Consider the following 15,401-nt stretch of genomic DNA (forward strand, 5'->3'; position numbering starts at 1 on the left):
TATTTGGCTGAGTTAGTCTTATTAAACGAGAACAACATTTAGCAATTTTTTGAGTTCTGATTTTATATGTGCGTTACAACTGAAAAGACAAATAGATCTAATCCTTGCCACTCGAGTTTACAAACCACTGTATGGACAGAAATGATTTAAAAAGTCAAAAGACAGTCAAGGTCCCTGCCCTCAGAGTTGCCATTCTAATTCTAGTCCCTCCGGAACATACTGATTTTCATGTACTGGCATACTCTTTACCATATCATTTGAGATCCAGTTCCTATTATAATTCTGGTTGAAAGTTCACATTAAAGGATATAGTATTCATGGTAAATTTAATGTCTGGGACCATTTTTTGAGCTGAATGTGGCTATACCCTGATATTTGATATGTATGTGTGTGTAGGAGCAGCCATGACAAGTGATTTAACTCGTGAACATGAAAAGAGGTATTTGGTGTTCCATAATCCTTGGTCTAAGGGTAGACCAGGAAAGACTTTCTTCTTTTTTTTTTTTTTTTAAACTCATGACCGGGAAATCAAGACCTGAGCTGAGATCGAGAGTTAGCCGCTTAAGTGACTGAGCCACCCAGGCACCCCAGGAAAGGCTTTGAGAAATGTCAACTGAATTAGGCTTACCAAAAATTCCCATTTTAGCATTGCTAGAGTAAGAACCATAAAAATGAGTTTTCTAAAGGAAGCTGGATGTAGGGGGGTCATTTAAAATTTCCATGCAATGGAAGGAGAAGCTTCTTTAAATAATGGAAGCGTATTTCCAACATGGTTAAAACAATTACGTGTGTTAGGCACGGACGGAAATCACATTACTGACCTGCAGGGCAGAATCGCTGCTCCGGTCCATCATATATTGACAGATTTCTATTTACAGGAATACTGTCGTCCTTTAAGGTTAAATGTGCTGGCTGGTCGTGTTCATGATTAGTACCACTCAGAGCCACGGATGACAAAAGGTCAAAACTGATCTGTCCATCGGGTTTTGGATACTCAATAGGCGTGCAGTCCTTGGCTGGCTTGAGCTGATCAGAGTCAGAACCTTAAACAGTTTTGAGGAAGATTTTGAATAAAAATAAAACACCTAAAAGTACTTTCTCAAACATTTTTATGAAAACTTGAAAATACGCTAAAGAAATAAGACTTTAGTCCTCTTATAGTAATGATACATGATTAAAGATACTGAACTTATTATTTTCTCTAAAACAAGTTTGAAACATTAAAAAAAAGTCACTATTACTTAATGGATCCTACTGAGATTAAACAAATTTTTTAAAAATTTTTTTAAGTAAACTCTATCCTCATGTGAGGCTAGAACTCACGACCCCAAGATAAAGAGTTGCATGATGTAATGAATGAGCCAGCCAGGCCCCCCGCCCCATTCAGGAGTAGCATGAGTAGTTAATGATTATAATATTCATACTCAAATATGCCAGAATTACCTTTATGTTTTAGAGTCCATGGCTCCATTCCTCTAAATATCCAGTAAAAGATTCCAGTGTAAATCATCCCTCCATATACACCCAGTATTCCATGGCAGGATGGTCTTATATTTCTAACAGTATATAGCTCTTTCCACACCCATGATTTCTTTATATTGTCTTCATACTCAGTTACATGAAGTCCTTATATTAAAAACATGAAATGTTAAGTGTCAAATTACCTTAAGTATAAAATACTTTATCATCAAGGTATTTTGCTATTAAAATATCTGATGAGTGAATCTTAAATAAATTTAAACAGGTGGTCATATAAGACCACACTTGAAGAATTGTTCATGTACAAATGCTAGCATCTTCCAAAAAGATAACCATTTGATACATGTTAACAGGTGGTAAGGCATTTGAACTTAGTATATGGAAAATTAGTTTTAAAATTCAGTGAACCTGAAAATTAAAGAGTTCATGCTACCCATAAAGTGAAAAATTTTTATAGCTGATTAAATGAAACACTTATACCTGTTGCAGGTTGAACTACGTCCCCCCAAAAAGATTATTTTCAAGTCATAACCCCCCAGTTATCTCAGAATAGGGTCACTGCAGATATAATTAGTTAAGGTCATACTGGAATAGAGTGGGTCCTTAATCCACCAACTGGTGTCTTTGTGAGATACACAGAAGAGAGGAGAGGACAGAAGCAAGAGATCCGGAGTTATTCTGCCACAAGCCAAGGAATGTGTGGGTCTATCAGAAAGCTGGGAGGGGCAAGAAGACTAAAGACAGGAGAGAGGAAGGTCCTATCAACCCCTTAATTTTGAACTGCTAGCCTACACAACTCAGAATAAATTCCTGTTGTTTTAAGCTGCCCAGTTTGTGGTCCTTTGTCGTAGCAGCCCCAGGAAATTCATAACAATACCGAAACAGTGCATGCATTTAATATTTAATGGGACAAACTGGTTCTTCTTACTAACTTCCACAACCTCCCTAGTGGCTATACACTTTCCAGCCACTGTTTCCTGTTCTGGATCCACTCCCTTTCCCTCTGGCTTTAATCCTCACTCTGGTCTTCAGTGGCCCACCTGCCCCAGGACTATCTACGTGCGGGTGCTATGTGTACACGAGGTGCAGGTACGGCTTGTGGTTCCAACAAGGAAAGCTACTTGGCAAGAAAATGAGAAAAAAAGTTCCACTACTCAACGATTACACTCCTTCTTACCTATTCTGTTCTCCCTGAAGTGGCCTCTTGCCTTTCCTATGCTCTATCTCCTTTCTCTCCCACACCCTAGGCCTCCATTTCTACAAAGACATTTGAAGGCATAATCAGGTTTCATACGTCTACCTGGAAGAACGTTTGTTACTTGGAATTCTAAGGAATAAGGTTTATTTATCAAATATCTACTGAGTTGCTACTATGTGCCAGGGATTTGGGATTCATGGTGAACAAAGTCTCTGCTCGCTTGGAGTTTATCCCAGAAGAAGGAGACAAAGTTGATAACTAAATTATGTGCCAAAAGGGGGAAAATACTATAGGAAAAAAACCAGTCTGTGGGGGTGAAGGGGTGGGAGTGCTCTGTGTGCATTGCAAATTAACTGGTATTGTCCATATAAGGCCACCAAGAGAGAGTGATATTTGAGCAAAGGTGAAGGGAGCAAGGGAGTTGGCCATGAGTAAAGACCATGAGATGGTCCCCACAGTAAAGAAGCCAGTGTGGCTGGAAGGGAGAGTAAAAAGAGATGAAACCAGAAGAGTGAAAAAACTTAGGCTTTTATTTTGAGAAAAACTGAGAATTACTAAAGGGTCTTCATAGATTAAGGGTTTATGGAGGTATAAGTGTTAGCTCTTCCTCTCCATCACAGCAGAAGGGTCACATCTATGCCTGTGCTTGCAAAGCCCGCAAAGGAAAAGGTGCTGCTGGATTCTGCAGTCTGCAAAGCTGTTTTGTTTTCAGATTGAAGATACTTCAGTATTTGTGAGGTATCTTAGTGTGTATATGATATATATATGAAACGCAACACAGTACTGTCAAACTTGAAATCATTTATTTTTTAAAACATTTTTAAAAGTTTATTTATTTAAGCAATCTCTATATCCAGCGTGGGGACCCAAACTCATGACCCTGAGATCAAGAGCCGCATGCTCTACCAACTGAGCCAGTCAGGCACCCCAAACTTGAAATCATTTCTAAGTAGGTGGGACATCACTGGCTCTATTCTACTTTTGATGTGAATAAAACAGAACATCGCTATAAAAATCTAATTACTGAGATTAGGTCATATAGTTTTCTTTGCACAGCACACATCTGAATGCTTTGTGAAAGGGGCAGATCTTTTAATGTCAATTGAAATATGCATACAGAAGACCTCAAGATTTTTAATTGTATTTATTTTCATCCTCTATATACTAAAGTGTATGTTTAAATAGCTTTTTTTTAATATCTCAAGAAGAACCTGACAATTTTCAATGCTTTAAATAGGAAGTTCTTACCTATTGTCTTTGATTGGAGATTTTCACTAGTTAGTTGATTAAAAATAGATTCTGCTGCCAAAATTCCACTCTTCATTGCTGTATGGGTTCCTTTGATCTTGGGAACATTCATGAAACCAGGACTACAACCAATTAGTAAGCCACCAGGAAAGGTGAGTTTTGGTATAGACTGAGGAAAGAAACAGTCAAAGTGCATTTTTAGCTTAAATTAAGCAAACAAAACTGAATACTACAGATTATAGTCTCTTAAAGTCTTCTAAGGCTGTAGGGAAAAATATGAAGGAAAAAATAAGAACAAGGGCAGTTTTTTTCCCCCTTTCCTAAGAATGAGGATTAGAACCATTACTATTTTTCTAAGACTTTTCCTCCTTCTTACCCATGACTAACCTACATGAGACAGATTTAGGACCAGAGCATTAACATATTAAGTAAAATGTTATTATTTTTACTATCCATTTCTAAAAATACTCCCTAAACCTAAACAACTATTATCTAAATTGTAATCTGCTTTTACATGCATTCCCAGTAACACATGATTTACAAAGGATGTTAACTCTATATGCCCTTTTTATTTTACTTTGATATCTAGGAACGGAAACTTAAGTTCTCATCACAGCATTATTACAATTAGCTACTTCCTTGAAGAATATAATTAGCTTAAGAGTAAGCTGAATTTCCAAAATACATTTTAAGACCGTTGTTTGGGCCTCAGTATATATTTCTCATGAAAAACAATGTAGTAAGAGGCGGTATTTTTTGGGTTAGTCAGTAAAAGCTTATATATACCCTACAATGTAGTGGCTGAATTAGATCGTTTGCATGCTAAAATGTATTCTAATCTATAGTTTGAAAAGGAAAGAAGAGAAAGCCAATGCAGAGTTGTTCTTTCTTCCTTCTGCAGTTTTTCTTCTTAAAGGGCCTCCTAAAGTAAGCCACAGTCTCTGTTGAGAAAGTGGTGGGGTGGTTAAGAATTTGGCTGATGGTGCTGAAAGGGGCTCAGAGGGGATAAACAGGGAAACCAGTGCCATCAGCTGCATCTGTCATAGTGAGGGATCTGCGGCCACAGCTCCCATCAATCACAGAATTCTAACTATGAGGGAGAGGTGGTGAGAAGCGAACCTGGAGGGCAGAAGGAATGCTGATATGAGATGGATCAGAGTTCAGGTCCTTTCATGGTACATGTGGGGAATGAATTTATGATTACGGTTCTCAGACTGAATTCAATATCAGAACCACCTAGATAAAAGTGCGTGAAATCACGATCACAGAATAGATAAGAGGAGGGAGGGCCTTCCGGAATATTGCTAGCTGAAAAGAGATAGGATAGTAGTAGTTAGGAATTTGGATAATGACACTTTTCTTAAATAGGGCTGTGGCCCTGCTAACACTAAGTTTGATTCAAGAACCACTGTGAAGTTTAATAAAAGGACATGGACTGTTAGTGCAAGTTCGTCCAAATTGGTGCATAAATCCTATGAATAAAAATCTTATAGCCCAAGCAAAATGTATTTTTACATCCTGGGAGTATCCGACCCTGTAGGGACAGTGTTCCTGGCAGTTGGATATCTTGTTAAGGAACTATGGACTGAGGAAAAGTTGCACTGAGAAATGTATTCTAGAATATTCATTAAGCCACAAATAATTGGAAACCCTCCAGAAAAGGTAAGTTTTGGTACAGATTGGGGAAAAAAAAGAAATAAAAAGTTATGTATACAGAAACAACCTCATTTATAAAGAGAACTGGTGGTTGCCAGAGGGGAGATGAGTGGGGAGATGGCAAAGTATGTGAAGTGGATTAAGAGGTATAAACTTCCATTTATAAAATCCTTATGATTTTAAAAATTAAAAAAAGGGAAAAAAGGCATGTCATATTTGTTAGCTCAAAATAAACAAAATCAAATGTTCCAAGTTATTGCTCAAGGTTCTTCAAAAACTTACGAGAAATAAATTTCTCAATCTTTGACTAACTGAATCAGAAAATTTAAGTAAAAAGTGAGTGTGTGTGTGTGTGCGCGCGTGTGTGCAGTCAACTCTTCCCGCCATTTTAAAAAATCAGTTGAGATGTTGAAACACACAGGCAGATGTTTTTAAATACAAATCTGTATGTCCTATTGAAACTGGAAACTTTACACTATAAATTAAGAAGAGTAGAATTAGACTGACAGGTATTATAGAGACTGTGCAAAAGACCTGAATGGGCTTGAACATAGTTATGCAATTTAATAAATATTTGTTGCAAATGAATTACTACTCTAGAAACAAAACAACCTCATGAGAAGTAATCCCACAGCAACAGAATTTAGGGATACTGTTATTTTAAGATTGTACTGAATACATTCATACTTTAGCTATGGTTTTACTTGACTTTATGAACTATTGTTACAGTAATAATGGAACTTCACTTTAAAGGTTAACTCCTCCCCCCCAATTTTCTATCATCTGTTACTTTTAAAACAGAATTACAAAAAAAAAAAAAGATATCTATAAAATGGTTCCAGATTCTTAGAATATTAGAGACAGAAAGGATCATCTATAAAATAAAGGCCAGAGAAGATAAGTAACTTGCTTTAAATCACTTGGTATAAATTTTACAGCTAATTTTTTAGATCATCCTACTTAATGTTTTTATAGCAGTACTAATAGCTTTTATCATAGCTACCTAGGTTTTTATCTCATTGTCTATATATACTTAATACATTACCATTTTTTTTATAACCATGCTGTTTTATAGCTTGCTTTTCTTTTTATTTTTACTTAATGTTGTGTCTTTGACATCTTTTCCATGTCAGTAGCTGTAGATGTACCCATCGTATTTTTGACTACAAAGTTCTTTGTATAGACTTGAGCTACCAGATTTTTTCTTTTTTTGTATGTTATATGTATTATATACTGCATTCTTTTTTTAATTTAAATTCAATTAATTAACATATAATGTTACATTAACATTTCATAAGATTTATTATGAACATATACTAAAATAGACAATTAAGGGCAAAAGCTTGACAGAGGCCGCCCAAAAGGCATGGATGTTACTAGGTAGTTGGGATGAATTAAATACCTTTGTGGAAAACTGAATCTGTCTTTGTTTCCCGGCAGCTAAGGAATAAAGGAAAATATCTTTGGATCATATAATTTTAATTTTCTGGTTAAAAACTAGCCACCAACAAAAAGCCTACAAATTTATCTCAAGAAATCAATATATTCTTAAAACTAAGTTCATGGTATAATTTTATTTAACTATGGTGTGACACAGTTTTATAAACACTAGATGCTCTGCTTAAAGTTTCTTCCTATGAGATAACTTTCTGTTCTTTATCTAAATTTATTACATTATATTTTCAATGTTTACTTTATAATACAGAAATAAGAAATAAAAAAGTTGGATGAGTTACCTGAAAGCCACCTTCATTCAGGGCTCTAGCTCCATATGCAATCCTTTTTCCACCTTCCAATGTTGGCTGAATGCTGGGATGGTGTTTCCACCTCTGGAACTCTCTAAATGGACTCAAATATGGATTCTGGTAGTCTAGACCAACCTTAAAATTTTTATATTTAAATTTAGTAAATTTATACAATTAGACATTTTATTATACAATAAATAAATATAAATTATTATATAATATACAATTAGATATCAAATTATATCAAGCTAAAATGTGATCAATATTTATGAGAAAATATGTACATTAAATTTCTTGTATTCCAAGTACTTGGAGAAATATATGTAGTAAACCAAACTTAAATGAATAACTGAGTAAAATCTGTTTGGAAAAGAAAGGGTAAACAAATGATGCCCTATGTTAATAACTGGCCAAACTTTTAAAATTTAGAACATATAAATAAATCATTGTGCTCTGTAAACAAAAGCCCAAATTAGAAAAATATTTGTAGGTATCTAACATTATGTTTCTACAAAAGGAGTTTTAATTATTTTTCATTTATCAGTACCCACTCTAGTAATCAACTAATAAGCTATATGTGGTAGTACTGAGGCAAAAATGAAGAAACAATGTAATCATACTTAGAAAAAAGAAGATAAGAAATATTAGAAGTTACATTTTATAAGGCCTTATCAAAATGTTAAAATTAATAGCCAAACCTTTTTTGCATTCAAAAAAATTAAGTCACTGGAATAATTATACAAAGATGAGAAACTGAACACTTGGCTGGGTGTCAAAAAACACCAATAATGTAAAAACTTAATAATGTGTCATATGAGTCTAGCTAACATTAAATTATAAAGCTGCCACCAAGAATAAGCTGCAGAAGCCCTTATTTTTCCATTCCTTGCATTATTCAAGATGTAGTTTACTGCAAAGATGTAAGTGGCCCAAAAGGGAGAAAATGCTTACATTTTTTAAAAGTTATAGATTCAAACCGAGTGCTGATTTCATCTTTCGTGACAGCATGCTGTAGTGGAAAATGGGCTTTGAAGTCACACAAACTCAGGTGTGAATGCTGCCTCTGTCATTTAATGGGTATACTTGGGAAATTTGTGTAACTTGTTTGGATTTCAATGTCCTGTCAGTAAAATAAGGATATAAATACTTTATAGGACTTTTACGAAACTTAGAATTCTCTGCGAGGCATAGGGCATAGTGTCTGGCATTTAATAGCTACGATCACAAAAGCTATGTGTGTTTAAAGCTATAGACCAATGCCTGTAATAGCCACAAGCACTTTACCTATTGACAAAATTAGAAAGTGACGTTTAAATGAAAAGCATTTTACATGCTCCAGATTTTATAACACTGATGATACATAATAGTAGAGTTTTCCATAATAGGCATGTAACTCACCACAAAACCAAGGGCTACCAGGGGTTCGCCTTCATTTAAATGGTAGAGGAAGGAGCCTCCGTAAGTGTGTCTGTCCAAGGGCCAGCCGACAGTGTGATCCACTCTCCCTGGTTTCCACTTCTTTTCATCAATAATCCATAACTTAAAAAAAGAAGTCGTAGAGTATTATTTAAATTTTTTCTACCACCACAATATATCAAACTTGCCAGGTTTTATGTCTTAGTTATGAAAATTTCAAGGGAAAAACTGTAATAAGAGAAACACAAAAAAGTACTTCACATATCAAAGAAAATTGTTTCAAACGGCAGCATGATGAATTGGACTAATAAACAGGTCAGAAAAGCTATGAACTCTTTAAGAAATTTCTTCAAGAAAATGACTAGATTTTCAAATTGGTAAGACTTTCATGCGATTATAGGGAACGCCACTGAAGAGATGAGGAAAACTTCTGGGGTGCTGGTAATGTTCGAGATCTTGAGTGGGGTGGTGGTTCCATGGGCATGCTCACCTTGTAAAAATTAACTGAGCTGTACACTTGAGATCTGCTGCTTTCCAGTATATATGTTATTCTTCAATAAAACAGCTTACGCTCTCCTGCACTCCCCTTTTCCCTACTGAAACAAATTGTTCATCTATTTTCAGAATGGTAAGGTTGTTTTTTTTTTTAAGATTTTATTTATTTATTTGACACACAGAGAGAGAGCATAAGCAGGTGGAACAGTAGGCAGAGAGGGTGGAAGAAGCAGACTCCCTGCTGAGCAGGGAGCCTGATGCCGGACTCCTGGGATCATGACCTGAGCCAAAGGCAAACACTTAACTGACTGAGCCACCCAGGCGCCCCTGGAATGGTTAAGTTTTAAACTTTAAACAATTTCCATCTGAAGTATCTAAAAATCAGATAATATGTGCTATATGCAACCTACCAAAACAAAAAAGGCATTACTCACAATAAATCTAGCTATATACAGAACTGGAAATGTCCTGAGCTTTATCCCCCCAAAAATTTAAACAGAAGGGTTATAATGAATCTTTTACACTCTAAAAAGCCTCAGGTTTGGGAAAACAGAGATTGGATAAATTGAGAAAAGATATAATACTTAATCTAATTAAATTTTAGGTTTCATATCAATATACTATGGTTGAGTGTATATTTCATAAACTAAGTTATCTTCTCAGTGCAATTTTGAAGAAATAATTCTTATAGGGATGTGGTCACCCTACAAACAGCATAGGGGTAACAGGTAAAATCTTATTAGGACAGATGGCATTACAATGAAAAGAAATTCATATTATAAATATTTTCAAGTTCCAGTCTTTGATTTCAAGCAATGTTTGATAAAACAATTACAACATGTAGAAACAATTTAGATAATAATGGAATTTGACTTGTCTGAGGAAAGCATCTGTACCCTAGAGACCGACTGGGAAGCCCAGGCTTTGGGTGAATGCACTAACCTCTGCCTCTAGACTTCCCAGCCTGTTCCTACCTCCACGTCCTGGGCCTGAGCCGCGGCCTCCAGCCCAGCCGTCCCTGTTGCAGACCAGCCACCCCCACAGCCCACTGCCCCCGCCCCCTGCCTAATGGGGTTTTATGCAATTCAGGAGTGTCCATAAGCTGACCCTTGTACTAATAGAGTCTTTAGGAGATTTTTGATAGAAACTAAGAACCTCCCTTCAGCTCCGAGCAGGTTTTCCCCTTGATTCCAACACAAAGAATTATGTGCCTTTCTAGTTTAGTCAAATTTGTGGATTTCCCATTCTATATTCTTAGTCCTATGTTAGCGTCTCAAATGGTAATGTACATCAGTCCAATAAAACATGAAATAAGGAAAAAATAATGGAATTTGATTAGCAGTATTTTCTAGCTCCTTAAAAATAACCCAAATATTTTCAGTTATGATTAACATTTTAAGTCAATGAAAAATACAGCAACTATAAAATTATATCAATGTTACAGACTTCATTATAATACAAATGAGTTTAAACTCCATAGTTTAAAAATTAAAATTACAAAAACAAATCAGGATACCTCCTTCAGTCCAATTCCATAGGTTTGGGGATCACAATTGGCTCTCAAATCAAACTTCTTATATAGTTGCTTGGCTAGATGTCCATGGCAACCCTCTGCAAAAATTGTAACTTTTGCATGTAGTTCTAGTCCTCTCTCAAATGTTGTCTAAAAAATAAAAACATGTTAAATTGCAACATTTGACAATTTAAAAAAAAGACTCACAATCTGGTCAGTTTTGAATTGAACTGTGATTCAAGTATAGAAGAAACAATACAAATACATAATACTAGAAATAAAACTACTGATGTAAGTGGAATCTAATTTAAATTTTATAATATATCCTGTGCCTTTGTTGTATTTTTCTTTTTTACTTCCAAAGTACCTGAACAGTTAAGTGTGTTAAAATTAAAAAAGCAAATAAAAAACACTCATTCTAAAAATATTCTCTACAAATGAAAATAAAGCAAAAAGTAAAAATCCATTCCCCCCCCCCACTCCCGGTTTTCCAGTTCCATCACCTGAAGCAAAAAACACTATTAATAGCTCTCTTGTACATCATGCCAGAAAATTTCCATGAATAAAAAACTATATAGAGCCTATTTATATCCTTTTAACACAAGCAGAATCATACTAAATATACTCTTTAGGCTACTTGCTTTTTTCACTTTAATTTTACTTGTTCTCTATTGCTGAATGTATATTCTAAAACTGATTTTTTTTCCAAGTGGAAAAACAGCCACAATTAAAGTCTTTACTCTCTTTTGCTCTCTATATTTTGCACTTATGCCTACCACAAGGCACTCAATAAAGTTACTTAATAAAGGAATAAAGAATAATCAGGAAAGTCTCTTATGAAATAAATCTTTTCTGATATTCCTCTATTCATTTTATTTGCAGTTCTGTGTGTACGCAAAGACAAAAAAGTAGTGTTACACTGACAGTTTTAGAACCGTTTTCACTTTAGCTGAATGTAAAAGCAATATACACCAAGAAAAGCTTTTTTTTTTTTTTTTTTTTTTAAACAGAGCTCACGGAGGGAGGCAGGTGGGAGCAGAGGGAGAGTCTGGAGAGAGAGATTCCTAAGGAATCTCCACACCCAGCATAGAGCCCGTTGCCGGGCTCAATCTCAGAACCCTGAGATCATGACGTGAACCAAAATTAAGAGTTGGGTGCTCAACTGACTGAGACACCCAGGCATCCCTAAAGCATTCATTTTTGATGTTTGAATAGATTCCCCTAATTTTTCAAACAATTCACAGCAGTGGGACATTTAGGCTGTTCCAGTATGTTTCAGTATGTTCCAGGTATGTTATAAAGCTTTGCTTAGATGAATACACTTGGTGCTAAATATTTTCAGTATGAATGGTAAGAATTATCTCATTCTATTATTTTTTAAAGATTTTATTTATTTATTTGACAGAGAGAGAGAGACAGCCAGTGAGAGAGGAGCACAAGCATGGGGAGTGGGAGAGGAAGAAGCAGGCTCCCAGCAGAGGAGCCTGATGTGGGGCTCGATCCCAGAATGCCGGAATAATGACCAGAGCCGAAGGCAGACGCTTAACGACTGAGCCACCCAGGCGCCCCAGAATTATCTCATTATTAATTTAATAAATTAATTACTTTGATTACTACAAAGTCTGAACATCTTTCACACATTTATTAGTAACTGCTATTTTTTTTCTTGTGCAATGCTTATTAGTGTCATATATATGCATATGTGTATATTACACTTGCATAAACACCCTGTAATTTCAGTTTCTTTTTATTTTGTTCTTGTCTGCTCACTCTTATTACACTTCACTCATCCATAAACCATGTTAACAATCTATTATGTACAGTTTTACCCAAATATTTAAACATACATACATACATACTGAAATACATATACACTAAAACTTTTTTGGTTCCTGATTCATTTTACAAAAAATAGGATCATTTAATACAATGTATCTTACTTTTCTCACTTAATAATACTTCATGGAAATCTTTTTAAGTCATTGTAGAGCTCAAACCTTTCTCTTCAATGGCTGGATAGTAGTCTGTGTGAAAATACCATAGCTTATTCACTTATTCTGCTAATGTTTATTAATAGCTATTCACTCTGCTTCTAGTTTATTTGTGACCAAAAACAATATAAAACATACACTTCTGTGTATATATCTATATATATATATATAGATATATACTTACAATATTGGTGCTTTTATTCCTATAAGATAGATTCCCAGGAGTGGCACTGTTAGATCAAAGGGCACACCTATTTTTATTTTACTAGATACTACCAGTTTGCTTTCCACCAGCTGTGTAAGAAAAGCCTTTCCCACAGTATGGAGGTTCCTCAGGAAGTTAAAAACAGAGTTACCCTACAACCCAGCAATTGCACTGTGGGTATTTACCCCAAAGATACAGATGTAGTGAAAAGAAGGGGCACCTACACCCCAATGTTCATAGAGGCAATGTCCACAATAGCCAAACTGTGGAAGAAGCTGAGCTGTCCTTCAACAGATGAATGGATAAAGAAGATGTGGTTCATATATACAATGGAATCTTACTTAGCCATTAGAAAGGATGAATACCTACCACTTATATTAACATGGATGCAACTGGAGGGTATTATGCTAAGTGAAATAAGTCAATAAGAAAAAAACAATTATCATATGGTTTTACTCATATGTGGAATATAAGAAATAGCGCAGAGGATCGGAGGGAAAGGGAGGCAAAACTGAATGGGAAGAAATCAGAGAGGGAGCCAAACCATGAGAGACTCTTAACTCCAGGAGGAAAAAAATGGGGGGCTGTGGAAAGGGAAGTGGGTAGGGGGATGGGATAACTCGGAGATGGACATTAAGGAGGGCACGTGATGTGATGAGCACTAGGCGTTACGTGCAGCTAATGAATCACTGACCACTACACCAAACACTAATGATGTACTATATGCTGGCTAACTGAATTTAAATTAAAAAAAAAGAAAAGCATTTTCCCTCTAGTCTAGTTACTGAGAGATATAACTTTTATTTTACATTTTTTGCTAAGTACAGTGCTAAGTCACTGTTATTTTAATTTGCATTTCCCTGACTACTGTTTTAAGCACTTTTTCCCTTTTTGAGTCAAGAAATATTAATGAATATGTACTGTGCACTATTTCCAGCCCTAACAGCGAGCACATACAAGGCTAGACATCAAGTACTCTTCCAGAAGTTCAGGCCTATTAGCCGTATCACATTATGAAAGCAGATGAAGGAGTCACAGAGCACTTGGAAAAAAAAAAAACCACCCCCTGTGTGCCAGGTTTTATGGTAGGCAATGGGAATATAGAGATGAATAAAAGACATGTCCCTTTCCTTCAGGCTAGTCATAGAGGCAGACATTAAAGAAATACATGAGTATATAATTACAAATTATGATTAAGTGCTATGAAAGAAAGCAGAGGGTGTTACGAGAAGGAATAAAAGAAGGAAACTATTATGGATTGGGTGAACAGGAAAGGCTTCTTTGAAGAAATGACACTTAAGCTGTGGACTCTGAAGAAAAGGTACTTAAGTATCTTTCCTTATGAGTAGTCATCTGGATTTGCTCTTCTGTGAATTGTCAATTTTTTAGATTTTGCTCATTTTCCTAAAATACTGTCTTTTTTCTTGTTAATGTATATGTGCTATTTGATATTACAGGTAATCAAAAAAATTTTCCCCCATCTACTATTTATAGACTTTATAGTAACTTTGGTTTAGAGAAGTGATTAATTTTTATACAGTTTAAAAAGGTCTGTCTCTTTCAGGTTTATTATTTCTTGTCTCTATAGGATGGCTTATCCTACCTTTGGTTGGAACTGTAATCTAGGTTTCCTTCTAATTTTTTTTTGTTTTAAGAAATCCTCAGAATTTTTGAAAAATAAAGGCCCAACTCTATTTCTTTCTAGATGGACATGCAGTCTTCCTGGCACCAATTATAAAACAGTTCAATCTTAATGAACTAAAATATTACTTACTACATTTCAGCTTCCTCTTAGAGGCAGTATGTCCCGTAGTGGTCAAGGGGCAGGCCCTGGAGCCAGCCACACTGTTTATATTCAAATACCAGCCCCGCTACTTACAGCTGTCTGACCTTGGGCAAATCACTTAACTTCTGAAACTTAAAAATGTCCAAATCAGAATTTTTATAATAAGATGGCTATTAGACGTGGCATACAACTATTGAATAAGCAGTAACACATAGGATTCTGGGACTTGGGTATTTAGAGCCATGTGACCAGATGACGTCACCATGGAGAAAATGTAGATAGAGGAGGACTCAACACTGAGCCCTAGAGCCTATTTACAGGATAGGAAGAAGAGGATAAGCAAGCAAAGGTGACAGTAGGAAGTGCCAGTAAAACACAAGGAAAACCAAGAGAAGGTGTCACCAGCTAGACCGCAAGAGCTGACATTTACTGCTCACCAGCTTGTACTCACCAAACTTTCTCATTTTTCCTTATGCTCTTCTTTCTGGCTTACCTCTTAACTCAGGCAAATGAAACTCAAAACTACCCCTCAGGTGATGGTGACTGCCCTGACAAGACCTCCCACTGGCCCAGACCACCCAGACCTTTTGAGCTAAACTCCCTGACTCACGCCTGTGCAGATGGACCATGGTGTGACCCCTGGAATAAGCAGCAATTACCTTTACCTCA

At 35.8% G+C, this 15,401-nt stretch overlaps 1 protein-coding gene across 5 annotated transcripts in view; it reads right to left on the minus strand.

Annotated features, from left to right (window-relative positions):
• Nucleotides 1–15,401, minus strand: part of ETFDH (electron transfer flavoprotein dehydrogenase) — a 32,558-nt gene that overhangs the window by 2,104 nt on the left and 15,053 nt on the right. For all 5 annotated transcript variants that reach the window (XM_002921662.4, XM_019802213.2, XM_011228027.3 and 2 more), the window contains 6 exons: nucleotides 10,754–10,900; nucleotides 8,725–8,865; nucleotides 7,318–7,461; nucleotides 3,926–4,094; nucleotides 1,444–1,626; nucleotides 822–1,043 (listed from right to left, as the gene is read on the minus strand). In XM_002921662.4, coding sequence (XP_002921708.1) covers nucleotides 822–1,043; nucleotides 1,444–1,626; nucleotides 3,926–4,094; nucleotides 7,318–7,461; nucleotides 8,725–8,865; nucleotides 10,754–10,900 — 1,006 coding nt within the window. The remainder of the gene's footprint in view (nucleotides 1–821; nucleotides 1,044–1,443; nucleotides 1,627–3,925; nucleotides 4,095–7,317; nucleotides 7,462–8,724; nucleotides 8,866–10,753; nucleotides 10,901–15,401) is intronic.

Source organism: Ailuropoda melanoleuca, chromosome 5 (assembly GCF_002007445.2).
Source record: "Ailuropoda melanoleuca isolate Jingjing chromosome 5, ASM200744v2, whole genome shotgun sequence".
In the NCBI taxonomy this organism is placed as follows: Eukaryota; Metazoa; Chordata; class Mammalia; order Carnivora; family Ursidae; genus Ailuropoda; species Ailuropoda melanoleuca.